Source organism: Delphinus delphis, chromosome 20 (genome assembly GCF_949987515.2).
Source record: "Delphinus delphis chromosome 20, mDelDel1.2, whole genome shotgun sequence".
In the NCBI taxonomy this organism is placed as follows: domain Eukaryota; kingdom Metazoa; phylum Chordata; class Mammalia; order Artiodactyla; family Delphinidae; genus Delphinus; species Delphinus delphis.
Window position 1 is genome coordinate 590,121 of NC_082702.1, and position 14,092 is coordinate 604,212.

Sequence of the window (14,092 nt, forward strand, 5' to 3'; positions counted from 1 at the left end):
CTCTCTGTGGGGGTGTAAGGAGTTTGCTGAGCATGAAGCCTTGTGTATAACGTTTGTGTTGTTTCTCAGGAGTATGACTGGGTCAAATCTAGTAAGCAATGCGCTATAGCTTAAGGCTTTGCTGGGTCCCAGAACATGTGGAGTGGGTCTACCCAGCATGAGTTCTCTGGTGCTTGGTAAGGGAGGAGCTGTGTGTGAAGGCTTTCCCGCAGTCCCTGCACTCATATGGCTTCTCTCCTGTGTGGATCCTCCGGTGCTGAGTGAGGTGGGTGCTCTGCCTGAAGGATTTTCCACAATCCTGGCACTCGTAGGGCTTTTCCCCAGTGTGTGTCCTCTCGTGCTGGCTGAGCGATGAGCTGTGGCTGAAGGATTTTCCACATTCGTTGCACCCATAGGGTTTCTCCTTGGTGTGAATCCTCTGGTGTTCTATGAGGAGGGAGCTCTGGCTGAAGGCCCTGCCACACTCATTACACTCATAGGGCTTCTCTCCCGTGTGGATCCTCTGGTGTTGAATGAGTGGCGCAAGCTGGCTGAAGGCTCTGCCACACTCGTTACACTCATAGGGCTTCTCCCCAGTGTGGATCCGCTGGTGTTTGGTCAGGGACGAGCTGTGGCTGAAGGCCTTCCCGCACTCACTACACTCATAGGGCTTCTCCCCGGTGTGGATTCTCTGGTGCTGAGTGAGGTGTGTGCTCTGCCGGAAGGCCTTCCCGCACTGACTGCACGAGTAGGGCTTCTCACCCGTGTGTGTCCGCTCATGCTGGCTAAGCGACGAGCTGTGACTGAAGGTTTTCCCACACTCGTTGCACCCGTAGGGCTTCTCTCCTGTGTGGATCCTCCGATGCTCAGTCAGGAGCGTGCTCTGGCTGAAGGCCTTCCCACACTCGCTGCACTCGTAGGGCCGCTCGCCTGTGTGTGTCCTCTGATGCTGAATCAGTGGTGTGATCTGGGTGAAGGCTTTTCCACATGCCTGGCACTCGTAGGGCTTCTCCCCCGTGTGGATCCGCTGGTGTTTGGTCAGGGACGAGCTGTGGCTGAAGGCCTTGCCGCATTCTCCACACTGGTAGGGCTTCTCCCCGGTGTGGATTCGCAGGTGCTGGGTGAGGTGGATGCTCTGCCGGAAGGCCTTCCCGCACTGACTGCACGTGTAGGGCTTCTCACCTGTGTGCGTCCGCTCATGTTGGCTGAAGGAGGACCTAAAACTAAAGGATTTCCCACATTCACTGCACTCGTAGGGCTTCTCACCTGTATGAGTTCTCTGGTGCTGGATCAGTGGGGCAATTTGGTTGAAGGTCCTCCCGCACTGAGTGCACTTATAAGGCTTCTCACCAGTGTGGATTCTCTGGTGTTTGGTAAGCGCTGAGCTGTTTCGGAAGCCTTTTCCACATTCGTGACATTCGTAAGGTCTCTCTCCCGTGTGTGTTCGGTGGTGTTCGATGAGTGCTGAGCTGTGACTAAAGGCCTTTCCACATTCCTGACATCTGTAGGGCTTCTCTTTTGCACAGGTTTTCTGTTGAGTATCTGAGTCCGGATCCTCCCTCTTTCCATGTGTTCCCCACACGGGGGGGCCTTGCCTTTTAGGAGTCATTGGTCGAGTTGAGAGATCAGGCCTCAGACTCAAGTTTTCCCCAAACCCATTCCCCTGCTGCTTCTCCTGAGTGGGTGTCTTCACAGGCATGAAGGCAGACTGCACCACATGGCTATCTGGCCTCTTGCGACCCTGTTCCCAGTGGCCCTCAGCATTTTCACCCTTGGAGTTCCACAGACTTTCCCACAGGAACCTTTCTACCAGAGCATTATTGGGTATTTCTTCAGTTATGTCTTGCTTCACAGTTGATAGTTTGGTTTGTCTAGTTTCAAAGTCTAAAAGAAACAGAAAAATGGAAATGTCCCTTAATCCCAGTTCTGGGGGAAGAGTTTGTGGTGGCTGGGTGGGTGGATGAAAGAATAAAACTGATGGTTTTGAAAGGTCCAAGGCACAGGTGGCTTTGTCCATTAAAAAAAATAGAGTTTTGCAAATCAGAGAAGGAACAGGAGAGGGAGGAGAAGCACAGAGAATAACCAGGGGTGGGGGACTTGGTGTAGGGGTTTTCAGGGGGAGCACAGAGAATGAGGGTGGGAGACGGTGCTGAGGAGAGAGTTAGAATCCAGGGAAACTGCTGACAGACGCCCTGGGCCTGGAGTACTGCCAGCCCAGAGCAGAGCTCAATGGGCACGCTGAACGAACAAACAGATACATTTGCTCCTCCTCCTCCTTCATTTTGGCCCTCTCTGCACAGCCATGGCTTCGGTGTCCCCACCCTGACACCGAACTGGCCTAAAGGTGTGACATGGGCACCGTTCCCATTTATGTTACACTCTAGTGAAAAGCTAAAAATAAAAAAGGCCAAGCCAGATGTGGTTGGCAGAACAGTGGCTCCCAAATATATACACATCCTAATCTCTGGAAGCTTTGAATCTATGCTTAACTTACATGTCAAGGAGGAATTAGGCCGCTCATCATTTGACATTAGCAGTCATCTGTGATTACCCTCATTGGCTTATCAGGGTGGGCCCAATGTAATCAAAAGAGTTCTTCAGTGTGAAAGAGAGAGGCAGGAGGGACATGATGTGAGAAGGCTTGACCAGCCATTGCTGACTTTGAAGATGGATAAGGCCTTGTGTCAAGGAATGTGGGCAGTCTCTAGAAGCTGGACAATGAAAGGAAACGGATTTTCCCCAAACCCTCCAGAAGAAACACTGCCCTGCTGACACTGGACTGTAGCCAAGGGAGACCCATTTTGGACTTCTGACCTCTAGAACTGTAAGGTGATTTGTGTTGCTTCAAGCCACTGAGTTTGTGGTAATTTGTCACAGCACCAATCCGAAGCTGATATAACTAAGTAAGGACTGGTTATTATTCGAGGCTAGGGAGACCCTGTTATAACCCCCCCACACACACACTGGCTCATCCCTTATTAGGCCCTGGTGATGGGCCACTGCTTACATAGGGTCAGGGCCTGTCGCCAGAGGGCCGGGACATTCCCACTCCCAATAGACTTGCCTGCTGGTCTCAGGAGCTGGACAAGAGGTATGAAGAGCAGAACTACCCAGCCAACCTACAGGCACATGGAAGAGCCCAGCCTGGATCCACCAGCACACCGATGCATGAGTCATAAGTGATTCTTTGGTTTAAACCACTGAGGCTGGAGTGTTTGTTACATGGCAAGAGCTGGCTGTTGCACTGCCTTGGTGGCCTTGTGCTTGCTGTTTCCTCTGCCTGGAGTTCTGTCCTCCCAGATTGTCTCATGGTCACATTGTTCTCATGGTTTAGCCTTCAGCTCACACACCACCTCCTTGGAGAGGCTAGCCCTCATCTCTCTGCTCAGTCCTCACCCCAATCCTAGTCTCTACCTCATCCCCTGCTTCCATTTCTCAGCATTCATCATAACCTGTAATCATCTTGTTCACTGTTATTATTATTATTTTAGCTATTTATCATGTGCTCCTCTCCCTCACCAAAAATGTAAATTCAGTGAAGATGGGAACTTGGTCTCACTCACAGCAAAATGGATGCTTGGTGAATGTTCCCTGAAAGACTGAGTAGTTAATTTGCTCTGAAGAATCAGGGCAGAAATGGAGAGAGAACCTGGGGGGTGAATGGGTTCCTCCCAGACCTGCAGGGTTTTCATCTCACCTGTGCACACACCTCGGGGGGCTCCCTTGTCCACCACCCACAGCTCCGCCTCGTGCTCCAACAGGGAGATGACGTCCGGCTTTGGGAGCCAGTGTCCTGCTCAGGGAGAAACCCATGGAATGAGCATCTGTGTCCCAGGACCCTCCCCACCCCTCTGCCCACTCCACCCTCAGTCTTCCGGGACCCAAGTGGCTGGTGTTCCAGGAGGCCATGGTGTGGTAACAGCCTCTGACATTCCTTAGGGACCTCCTCCCCTCACTCAGTCCCTGACCCCATCCTTGGCCCCGGTGTGGCCAATCAGAGCTCTGCTTCATCCCGTGCCTGCTGGCAACAACGACCAGGCTGGAGGGGACCTGGCTGCCAAACCAAGACAACCCAGGGGCCTTCTTTGGGTGCCCGGGACACAGAGCCTGCCTCTTCTGCTGGTCTCAAACCTGGGAGAGGCACCCTCTCAGCTGTCTTGTCACCTTCAGAGGGCCCCGTCTGCGAATGGAGGCAGAAAGGGGTATGGGGGCGGGCAGCAGAGGGGTCCCGACAGCACCATAGGAAGATCCAGGTCTACCTGGGGTTCTGTGGTCATGGGACCCGGTATGTCCCTCTTACCCCATGACTTTCTGCTTCTGGCATTGTTAGCTAGGGTCTGTCATTTGCAACCAAAACATCCTAATTGACATTCCCTGCACTGAAACAGGTCCCTGAAGGCCAGGTATTTGCTTTTATGGCCTAGATCTACTCCCACTTTTATCCCAGGAAAATTAGAATCTGTACTGTAGGCAGACCATCAGGGGCACGGGGGTGGCCTCACCCACAGAGGCAAGGAGCCCAAAGGTCTCCAGCATCACATCTCGGTACAGGGTCCTCTGGGCTGGCTCCAGCTGTCCCCACTCCTCCCAGGTGAACTCCACGACCACGTCCTCAAAAGTCACTTGCTCCTGAAACGTCACACATGAGCGTCCTCAGTGTCCCCGGCGTGGCTGCTAGTGGCAGCATCTGGTGAACGGGGGCCTTGGCCAAGTGGGTGGGAGGGTCTGGGGATTTGGATCAGGTTTTTACTGTGGGGCCTGGGACCCTGCTGGAGAAGAGTCTCTTGAAATGAGAAATGCTGCTGATGCGTCATCAATGAAGGGGAGGATGGTCCTGGCGTGTTGGGTTCACAGGAAGTGTGCTTGCGTGGGTAGCCCCTCCGAGAAGCAGCTGGGTCTGGGCAGCGGGGAAGGAGCATCTGGAAACTGTCAGGTTGGCTCCCTGCCTCACCCTTTGGCCAAAATAACATCCTGATGGGTCCAAGATGCATACATAATGAATGAAACAAAGCCCTCTTTAAGAGATGAGAGGGTCCATGCTGCCACGAGCACATTTTACAGAGACTGGGAAAGCTTAAGTGTCTTGCCCAAAGTTATAAAGCTAGTAAGCAGCAAATCCAAGGATTGAATCTGGGTGACTTTATTAAGAATCTGTTCACGTGTAAATTAAATTCAAGTACATGAAGATCCATGTATATGTAGAAAATCAGTGTGGTAGTGGGAGCATTTCAAAGCAATGGACACACCAGGGCAACTGGCCCTCTGTTAGGGGGAAAAATCAGTAGATCCCTACCTCACCATAAATAAAAATAAATTCCAGAAATATTAAAGAGATGAATATAAAAAAGGAAAAAGTTGGAAAAGTATAGGCCATGAATTTAATAAATGGGTGGTAGAGAAAGTCTTCACAAATAAAATATAAAACACTGAAAGTCAGAAAGAAGAAAATGAGTGTGGTAGGCAGAATTGTGTCACTACCATCCCTGGATTACATGGCAAGGAGGAATTAAGATGGCAGATGGTGGGACTTCCCTAGCGGTCCAGTGGTTAAGACTCTGTGCTTCCACTGCAGGCGGTATGGGTTCGATCCCTGGTCGGGGAACTAAGATCCCACATGCCATGGTGCAGCCAAAAAAAAAGATGGTTAGATGGCATTAAGGTTGCTAGTCTGCTGATCTTAAAATAAGGAGATTATCCTGGAATATCCTGGTGAGCCCAATATAATCACAAGGGTCTTTCAATGGGGAAGAGGCAGAAAAGTCAGCCTCACAGTAATAGTATGTGAGGAAGACTCAAATGGCCAAAGCTGGCTTTGAAGATAGAAGCAGGTCAGGAGCCAAGGAATGTGGGAGGCCTCTAGAAGCTGGAAAAGGCAAGGAAGTGGATTCTCTCTTAGAGCTACCAGAGGGAACACAGCCCTGCTGACACCTTGATTTTAGCCCAGTGAGATGTACTACAGACTTCTGACCTCCAGAACCATAAAATAATAAATTGTGTGGTTTTAAGCCACTAAGTTTGCTAGGATTTGTTACAGAATCGACAGGAAAATAATACATTCAGCAATCAAAATTCATGACTTCTAGATGACAAAGCCTTTACAAGCCACTTCAAGGACCCACGACAGCAGAATGAATATTTGCACCATAAATGGAAGGGGAAGGGTGAGTGGCCAGCACGTGCAAAGAGCTGACAAATCAGTAAGTAAAAAGCAAACAGGAGGACAGAGAGTCTGGGCCTTCTGAGAAGAGGACGGCTTAGCACCCAGGCATGGATTACTTTCACAATTGGCAGGTTTTTAAAAATACATACACTTGTTACGCCAGCAATTCCACTTCCCCTCCATCTCCCCCTTCCCCCAAGAACCTTGCTCCCCTGCTGCAACGTCATAACAGGCAACTGGTAATGGCCTCGATGCCCATCGTGGCAGAGCAGCCAAAGTCAGGTTCTGGAAAATCTGCAGCCAAGCATAAGATGGGGGGCACTAATAGGCACAGCTGGGGAACGACCTTCCAGATGGAAAAATCCTGGATGGTGGGACGTTGCCAGCCCAGTGCCATTTATGTAAAAGGAAACAAAGCTCTAATTCTAATATTTGTCTGAAAATGTGTACATAAACACAGGAAAATGAGGCACGTGGAAGTGACAGCAGCGGCAGCTTTAGATGGAAGCCTGGGAGACGGGGCTGAGGAGCAAGGGGGACTTTATAAGTGCTGCTTGACATTTTTATAATGAGAATATCATTATGGGATATTATTTATTAAAAAAATAAATAAGCCAATTCATCAACCTAGAAATCACTATGAAACGTATCATGGTTTTGATACATTAAGAACTTTAAACTTGTGAACCTTAAAAACAAAATTCAGAGCAAACAGATAGATGGTGCTGAAAGATGCACGTGGATTGCTCACTTAATAACCCCAGGCCACGGGTGATCACATCCAACCACTGTTCACCCAGGGAGGACGCCAACGAAGTCACCCAAAATCACCCAGGGAGAAAGGGCTGAGCCAGGATTTGAACTTGGGTAGTCTGGGTCCAGCGCGTCCCCCTACTGGCCATGTGGCTGAACCACCTCCCTGAAAGACAAGTGAGAGAAAAACACACCCCAGGAGTCAGAATGGAAGTTCTGGGCTGGCAAGGAACTTGCATCCTCCTATCGGTTCCTCCTTGGACAAACAAGGACCCCTGAGATGTCACAGCAGCAGCGACTGAGGGAGGGGCACGAGGGAGCCCCAGGGAGGCTAGGAACTTCCTGTGCCTCAGCTGTACCATCCACTGGTGTCCATACATGCAGTTGCCAGGCTGCACACTCAGACAAATCTATGCTGTGCACAAATGACACCTGAATACACAGAAGAGGGGCTGGGGAGACAAAGAGCCAATGGAGAGTGGCCAGGAAAATGAAATGGGTGGGGGTCTCCAGTGGCAGGACCCCTGAGGACTGTTTCCTAGTCTTCAACTTTGGACATTTAGATAATGGGTTAATAGAACTACCATATGATCCAGCAATCCCACTCCTGGATATATATCTGAAGAAAACAAAAACAGTAATTCCAAAAGACACATGCACCCCAGTGTTCATAGCAGCTAAGTGTCCATCAACAGATGAATGGATAAAGAAGATGTGCCATGCACACACACACAATGGAATACTACTCAGCCATGAAAAATGAAAATTTGCCATTTGCAATGGCATGGATGTACCTGCAGGATACTATGTTTAGTGAAATAAGTGAGACAGAGAAAGACAAATACTGAGTATTATCTCCTATATGTGGAATCTAAAAAAATAAAGAAATGAATGAATATAATAAAACAAAAACAGACTCATAGATATAGAGAACAAGGCCAGTTTCTTCCATAATCAAGTGGGTAATTTATGATTCTCTTTAAGGCCCATGAGGTTTGGGCACAGACATCCTCCACAAAGGGATTTTCATCTCACAGAAGCAAGCACTATGGATGGCTGGTAGGGGAGATGCAAGGTCTATAGACTTTGGCCATGTGGGTGGGAGTGAGGCACACAAGGTGGCCCACATCCTGGACCCTGGTCTACCAGGCAGAATCTGCCTCTGCTAGAATTTCTCCCACCAGAACTGGGCATCTGGGAGGTGACGCTGTGAAGACCCGGCCCTGGATCCACATGATGGAGATTCAAACTCCAGCACCAGCTGTCTTTTAACTGCACTGTGCCTCCCTGCCCTCATCTGCAAGTTACTGGGAGCTTCCTGAAGGCTGTTGGGAGGAGTGAGGGAATTCACAGGAAGTGTGTACCCTTGGCCCGGTGCATAGTGGGTGGTTTACCTGAGGACCCACCGTTCAAACAGCTGTGCTGGGGGGCCCGGGGAGATTTTATTTTCTCTCACCAACCCTCCCTGCTTGCTCCACACCTTCCAAACTCATTAGGTCTCGCTCAGTGGTTATCTGCGGAGTCCTAGGTGCAGGTCACCGTTCAGGCCGTGGAAACAGGACACACAGCCCGCCTCCTGGTGCTTGTATGCTAGTTGCAGGGTCGGGGAGCTGGCAAAAATGAAAACCCCAGGAGAGGCCAGTGCTCTGGAGAAAATGGGGGGATGCTGCTGGGCAGCCACACAGGGATCTGAAGGAGGAGCCATGAAGGCAGCAGGATGTGTGCTGGGCACTGGGGACCTCAGGGGGCAGGTGGTCTGCGCCAGGCCAGGGGTCCTGAGCTCACGCCTGCCTCAGCCACTCCCAGTTGCGTGACTTGCCCCTGTGCCTTGATCTCCTCCTCATCCCACCTCGTGGGACTGATGCGGGGGCTGAACAGAGTGATGTGTCCAGCACTGACCAGAGTTCCAAACATTCATTGTTCACCCATTCACTGTACACCTACTGTGTGCCGGGCCTTTGCACGTGGCCAAAATGGCCAGAACTGCTTCCTAAGGCCCCAGGCCCCTGAAGCCGGCCTAGGAGACCTGGTTCTCAGTCTTCCTGCCACACGTGTGCCTGGTCTTCATGTTAGGTGCCTGGCGTGCTCCCACCTCCAGGCCTTTTCTCATGCTGTTCCCTCCACCTGGAACATTCTCCCTATGGGCCCTGGCCTCACCCTGTCCTTTCTTGCAGGTCTGTTTGGGGGCCACTTCCTCAGAGAGGCCTCCTGGGCTGTACTGGTTAATGCCTGGTCCCCAAGTCCACCCTCTTCTGGGCCTCATTTCCCTGCCCAACGCTTGGCAGGTTTACATTCCTCATATGGTCTGTGAGCCCCCGGGGATGGAGATTTCTGCTCATCTTGTCGGTTCCTCTACTTGGAGTACCTGGAACAGTGCCTGGAATGGTGCCTGCTCATTAGCAGTGCTCAGTACAGGTTGGCCAAGTGACTGGATGAAGAGAGTGAGCTGGGAGAACAGACCTAGAGCCCTGTGTTGAGAAAGTGCCAGACACATCAGTGGGATGGATGAACCATGTCTGCCAGGGTGGCACGGAGCGGGGGGGAATCCAGGAGGTCTTCTCGGAGGTGGTGAGGTAAGAAGTGGAGGAGGACATGGAGCTGATTAAAGCACTTTCCTGGTGAGGGCAGAGGCCCTGAGGGCAGAACGAGCCTGGTGGGGACCACAGGTAGAGCCTGGGAGGCCTGAGAGTGAGGTGGTGGTGTACTCACCGGGTCCCTGGCAGTGAGGAGCCCAGCGGTCATTCCCTCCTCCTTGGGCCTCTTGCAGGAACAGCCAGCTCCTCGGCAGGCAGTTCTGGGGGGAAAGGGGATGTGAGAGACTGGACAAGTGACAGGTGACCAGTAACCCCAGGCCCTGGAAGCCCTGTGTGCAGGTGGAAGGAGCTCAGCACCCAGGCCAAACTCAACAGCAGTGCAACCTCAGCTTGGCATTTCCCGAGCTCCTGCTGTGCACCCAGGTGCTAGTCCAGGCACTGCTGAAGTATGAGCTCAAATTTTCCTTACCCATTCCAGACAGGAAAACTGACCGCCAGGTGGGCAAGGAGCACAGTCTGGGTTGCACAGATGATTTCCAGGGTGATGACTTACTGTGACAGAAAGCCAGACAGTACGGGGGTCTTGGGCACTGTATGGTGTGCGTCAGCTTCCCTCTCATAAAATGATGGTGGTGACCCAGGACAGAGCTTATGGGAATTAAAATGTGAAAACGGCTGGAAATGGAGCCCAGCAGGCAGCAGAATACACAGGAAGGCGATTGTTGCTGGGAGGGAAGACTCTTGCTTCAGTCAGCATCTGTTTAGCATCTACTACGTGCACGGCCCAATTCCCAGTGATTTACAAGCCGTTGCCTGGCTGAATGCCTAAAATGAAAGTCAGGCCAAAGGCAGGACGTGTTTCCCTTCTCTCTGTAATGTCCCTTGACGACCCTGCCTATGCACCCCTGATTCTGCTCCATCCAGCTTGTGCTCCGTTGTCTTCATTGCAGTTTCCTGGATGGGAGTTATCTTGTTTAGTGATGGTTTATGGGCTTATCATCATCTCCCTGACTCTCCTGTGGCATCCAGTGTGGAGACAATGTTGGGGGGCTCTAGGATATAAGATGGGCCTGGCACCCAGGACATATAAATACCTGCTTGTTGAATTAATGATGGAGCCTGAATGGTGCCTGGCATGCAGTCGGTGCTCAATAAGATTTTAATACAATGAGTCTGTTTCCTGGGTCCCAGGTGGCTAGGATCAAAATCTGGTGCTTTGGCTCTCCCTCTCTTTCATTCTTTAGACATAAGTCCCTCAGGAAGGTGAAGCTCCAGAGATGACATTGTGGTGGGGCCTCGGCCTTACTCACTCTCCAAACCCTGGACGTCCCGCAAAAAAAGGGAAGGGACGCAGGTCAGGCTGGCTCCAGGCTCTGAAGGGTCTGGCCAGCCAATCTCTTACTATGCTCGCGAAGCCAGAGACCCCAATGCCTTCCACCAAAGCCAGTACCAAACCCCTGCCCCAAGCCCTCCTCTCGAACCCTGAGACCACCCCGCAACCCCCTACCCAAACCGGGCCCCGCCCACTCGGCCCCGCCCACACTACCCCCAGCGACCCGCTCTGGGCCCAAAGCAGCAGAAGAGACGAGACACAGACGCGCGCCGTTAGGTACACATCCGGGCCGGGGCCCCATAGAAGACCTTGGACCCGCTCCCGGCTCGGCCTCCGCAGCCCCTGCCACCCCCAATCTCACTTACCCACCGGACTGTAGGACAAAGGCCACGGCAGCCACCAACCAACCTGCGCCTGCGCAAGACCGCCACGGGCCGCTACTGCGCCTGGGTGGGCGGGCGCCGAACTACATCTCCCAGAGGGCGGCACGTGCACTTCCGTTCGTCTCCCTGGTCGCCCCGCTCCCGCCCGGGGCGAGACTGAGCGGTTCGGAGCCTTTTTTTTTTTTTTTTTTTTTTTGTTCGGAGCCCTTTTGCTGCGCTCCATGGAACGGAGGAGGAAGGCTGTACCGCCAAAGGGCCGGGACTGCGCCTGAGCGAAGGGCGCTGAACTACATCTCCCAGAGGGCCACGCGCGGCTCCCTGCGCATCTGTCCCCTCCCGTTGGATTCATTAAGGACAGGAGTTCGAGTGCCGACGCCTGTACCTGTATCACCGTCAAAAATATTCCCTACCCGCTGATGTGTGAGGAGCCTTATGACCGTGGCGCCGGCGCTCAGCGGGTGAGTAGCTGGGGGGACTAATTTTGGCAGAGGGTTCAGGAGTGAAAGGGAGCAATCCCTGGATGGGCTCTCTTGGTAACAGACTCCTTTGTGTTCTCTATTTCTTGCTTAAAGAAAAACTTTAGGGCTTCCCTGGTGGCGCAGTGGTTGAGAGTCCGCCTGCCGATGCAGGGGACACGGGTTCGTGCCCCGGTCCGGGAAGATCCCACATGCCGCGGAGCGGCTGGGCCCGTGAGCCATGGCCGCTGAGCCTGCGCGTCCGGAGCCTGTGCTCCGCAACAGGAGAGGCCACAACAGTGAGAGGCCCGCGTACTGCAAAAAAAAAAAAAAAAAGAAAGAAAAACTTTAGTCCACTGAACCTTCCTGGAGTTTCAAAATGTCTGGCTTGAAGGTTAATGATCGGAGGAGTGAAAGCAAGCAGAGACAAAGAACAGAAATCCAGCTGGAGAACTTGTAACAATTTAAATAATGGATCAGTCATATAGCAGGGGCCTTTAGTTCCCTCCTGAAGAACATAGATACCAATGGCAGACTTGCATTCCTAAGTGGTTTTTACAGAAACCAAACTCCCATCAGATGGAAACTGCTGACCATAAGCACATAGACTCCAGGCCAGTTGGAACGAGAAGGTTGATGATGTTGACTCCGAAAACATCATCCTGTTACCTCGCCACCAACCAATCAGAAGAAAGTCCGTGAGCTGCAACCCTTACCCCAATGTTGCCTTTAAAAACCCTTCCCTGAAAGCCAAGGGGGAGTTCAGGTCTTTTGAGCATGAGCTACCTGTTCTCCTTGCTTGGTGCCCTGAAATAAACACTACACTTTTCTTCACCACACCTGGTGTCATTAGATTGGCACGTAGGGCAAGTAGACACAAGTTCAGTTTGGTAACAATATTGGAAACTATACTGTAAACTTTATTGTTGTAAAACAAACCAGTGTTTAAAAATACATTAAAAATTGAAATGAGAGACTTCCCTGGTGGTCCAGTGGTTAAGAATCCACGCTTACATTGCAGGGATCGTGGGTTTGATCCCTAGTTGGGGAACTAGGATCCCACATGCTGTGTGGCCTGGCCAAAAAGTATAAAAAAAAAAAAAAGAAATAAAAAATTCACAAAAACTTCAAACACAAGAGCAGTTTACATTTTGCCACACTAACCCAGGCTTGAACAGTTGCCAGTATTTAGTACATGGTTATAAGAAACATCACAGGCTAGACACTTGAACATTTTAAAACTACTTTATACATTGCTATGTAATTGTCAAAATGGTGCATTTCAACAGCAGCACAATATTCAAAGCTGATGTGCCCTCACATGATTGCATTCGCCATTTGGTGAACACTGACCAAGGCCTACCAGGTGGCAGGTCCAGGGTACAGCAGCCAAGTGTACAAGGTGAGAACATTCACCATTCCCCCACTTGAGTTGGACTTATTTTCACTAATGCGGGTGGAACATCTGTGGAGTAGTGAATGGAAAGAATCTAACCATGGCTGAGCCATGTGCCTTTGCCCTTTTTTTTTTTTTTTTTGCCTTTGCCCTTTTAAGAAGGGACTGATTGATTCCGATCAGTTGGGGCTTGCATGATGGATCTGAAGCTGAGAAAAATGTTTCAGGACAAGGGCATTTCTTTCTTTGACTGAAACAACTATTTCTTTGGAAAAACTCTGACTCTGAAAACAGGAGAGAAGACAATAAGGATTCTTATGTTAGGAAAAAACCTAGCTGGTTACATCTTCTTTACACGTACAGAGACACGTGAAAAGATTTGGCTGGTTCACGTGTGAGTGAAAGACTTTAAATCTTGTAAGCTCTATAACAGTGGTTATTATGAGGAGACATGACAGATGGCTCAAAATTGGAATGCACTGATGTAAACGAAGCAAAGCCAAGCTTAGCAGCTTTTCTTTAAAGGTGTCCTGTACATTCAGAGACTATAAGCTTTAAAATGTACATAAAACGTCAGTTATCACTTCCCTCACCCGCAAATCCAAATGCAAAAAAAGACTCAATTTTGTTTTTCCTGTTAACTTTTTTTTTTTTTTTTTTTTGCGGTACGTGGGCTTCTCACCGCTGTGGCCTCTCCCGTTGCGGAGCACAGGCTCCGGACGCACAGGCTCAGCAGCCATGGCTCATGGCACGTGGGGTCTTCCCGGACCGGGGCACGAACATGTGTCCCCTGCATCGGCAGGCGGACTCTCAACCACTGCGCCACCAGGGAAGCCCTCTGTTAACTTTTTCTTCCACAAAATGTGTACCCTTGTCTCCCCAGTTTCCTTTTACCAGATCATGAAGCATGAATACACTTGTCATGATGAAATCTTTTTCCCAGAGGTCTGGGCAGAGTCCTGGTGACGAGCTGTTGGTGGAGCCGTGCCAGGTTTGCCTGCCCATGAGGGCACAACCCAGCCCTGACGTTGGGCCAGGTCGCCCTGCTCAGCTCCCCTTGGATTTGCCCCTCTGTCCCCTGCCTCTGACCATCTAATTC

At 51.0% G+C, this 14,092-nt stretch overlaps 1 protein-coding gene and 1 long non-coding RNA gene across 2 annotated transcripts; one reads left to right on the forward strand and one right to left on the reverse strand.

Annotated features, from left to right (window-relative positions):
• Positions 1–32: 32 nt before the first annotated feature.
• On the reverse strand, positions 33–11,182 carry ZNF135 (zinc finger protein 135). The gene is made up of 5 exons (XM_060000894.2): positions 11,125–11,182; positions 9,602–9,686; positions 4,482–4,608; positions 3,677–3,772; positions 33–1,863 (listed from the first exon to the last, which is right to left on the reverse strand). Exons 2-5 carry the CDS (start codon positions 9,632–9,634, stop codon positions 149–151), a joined length of 1,971 nt encoding a protein of 656 aa, XP_059856877.1. The 5' UTR covers positions 9,635–9,686; positions 11,125–11,182; the 3' UTR covers positions 33–148.
• Positions 11,183–11,348: 166 nt separating this feature from the next.
• LOC132417231 (uncharacterized) lies at positions 11,349–11,953 on the forward strand. Its single transcript, XR_009517775.1, has 2 exons — positions 11,349–11,600; positions 11,715–11,953. It is a non-coding gene; the product is annotated as an uncharacterized lncRNA (long non-coding RNA).
• Positions 11,954–14,092: the final 2,139 nt, after the last annotated feature.

Coding starts and splice junctions, on each gene's coding strand:
- ZNF135 (XM_060000894.2), bottom strand. CDS start 9,634: ATGACCGCTGGGCTCCTCACTGCCAGGGACCCG. Junction 4,609..9,601: donor TCCTCACTGCCAGGGACCCG/GTGAGTACACCA, acceptor GTGACGTTTCAG/GAGCAAGTGACTTTTGAGGA. Junction 3,773..4,481: donor TGGGCTCCTTGCCTCTGTGG/GTGAGGCCACCC, acceptor CTCCCTGAGCAG/GACACTGGCTCCCAAAGCCG.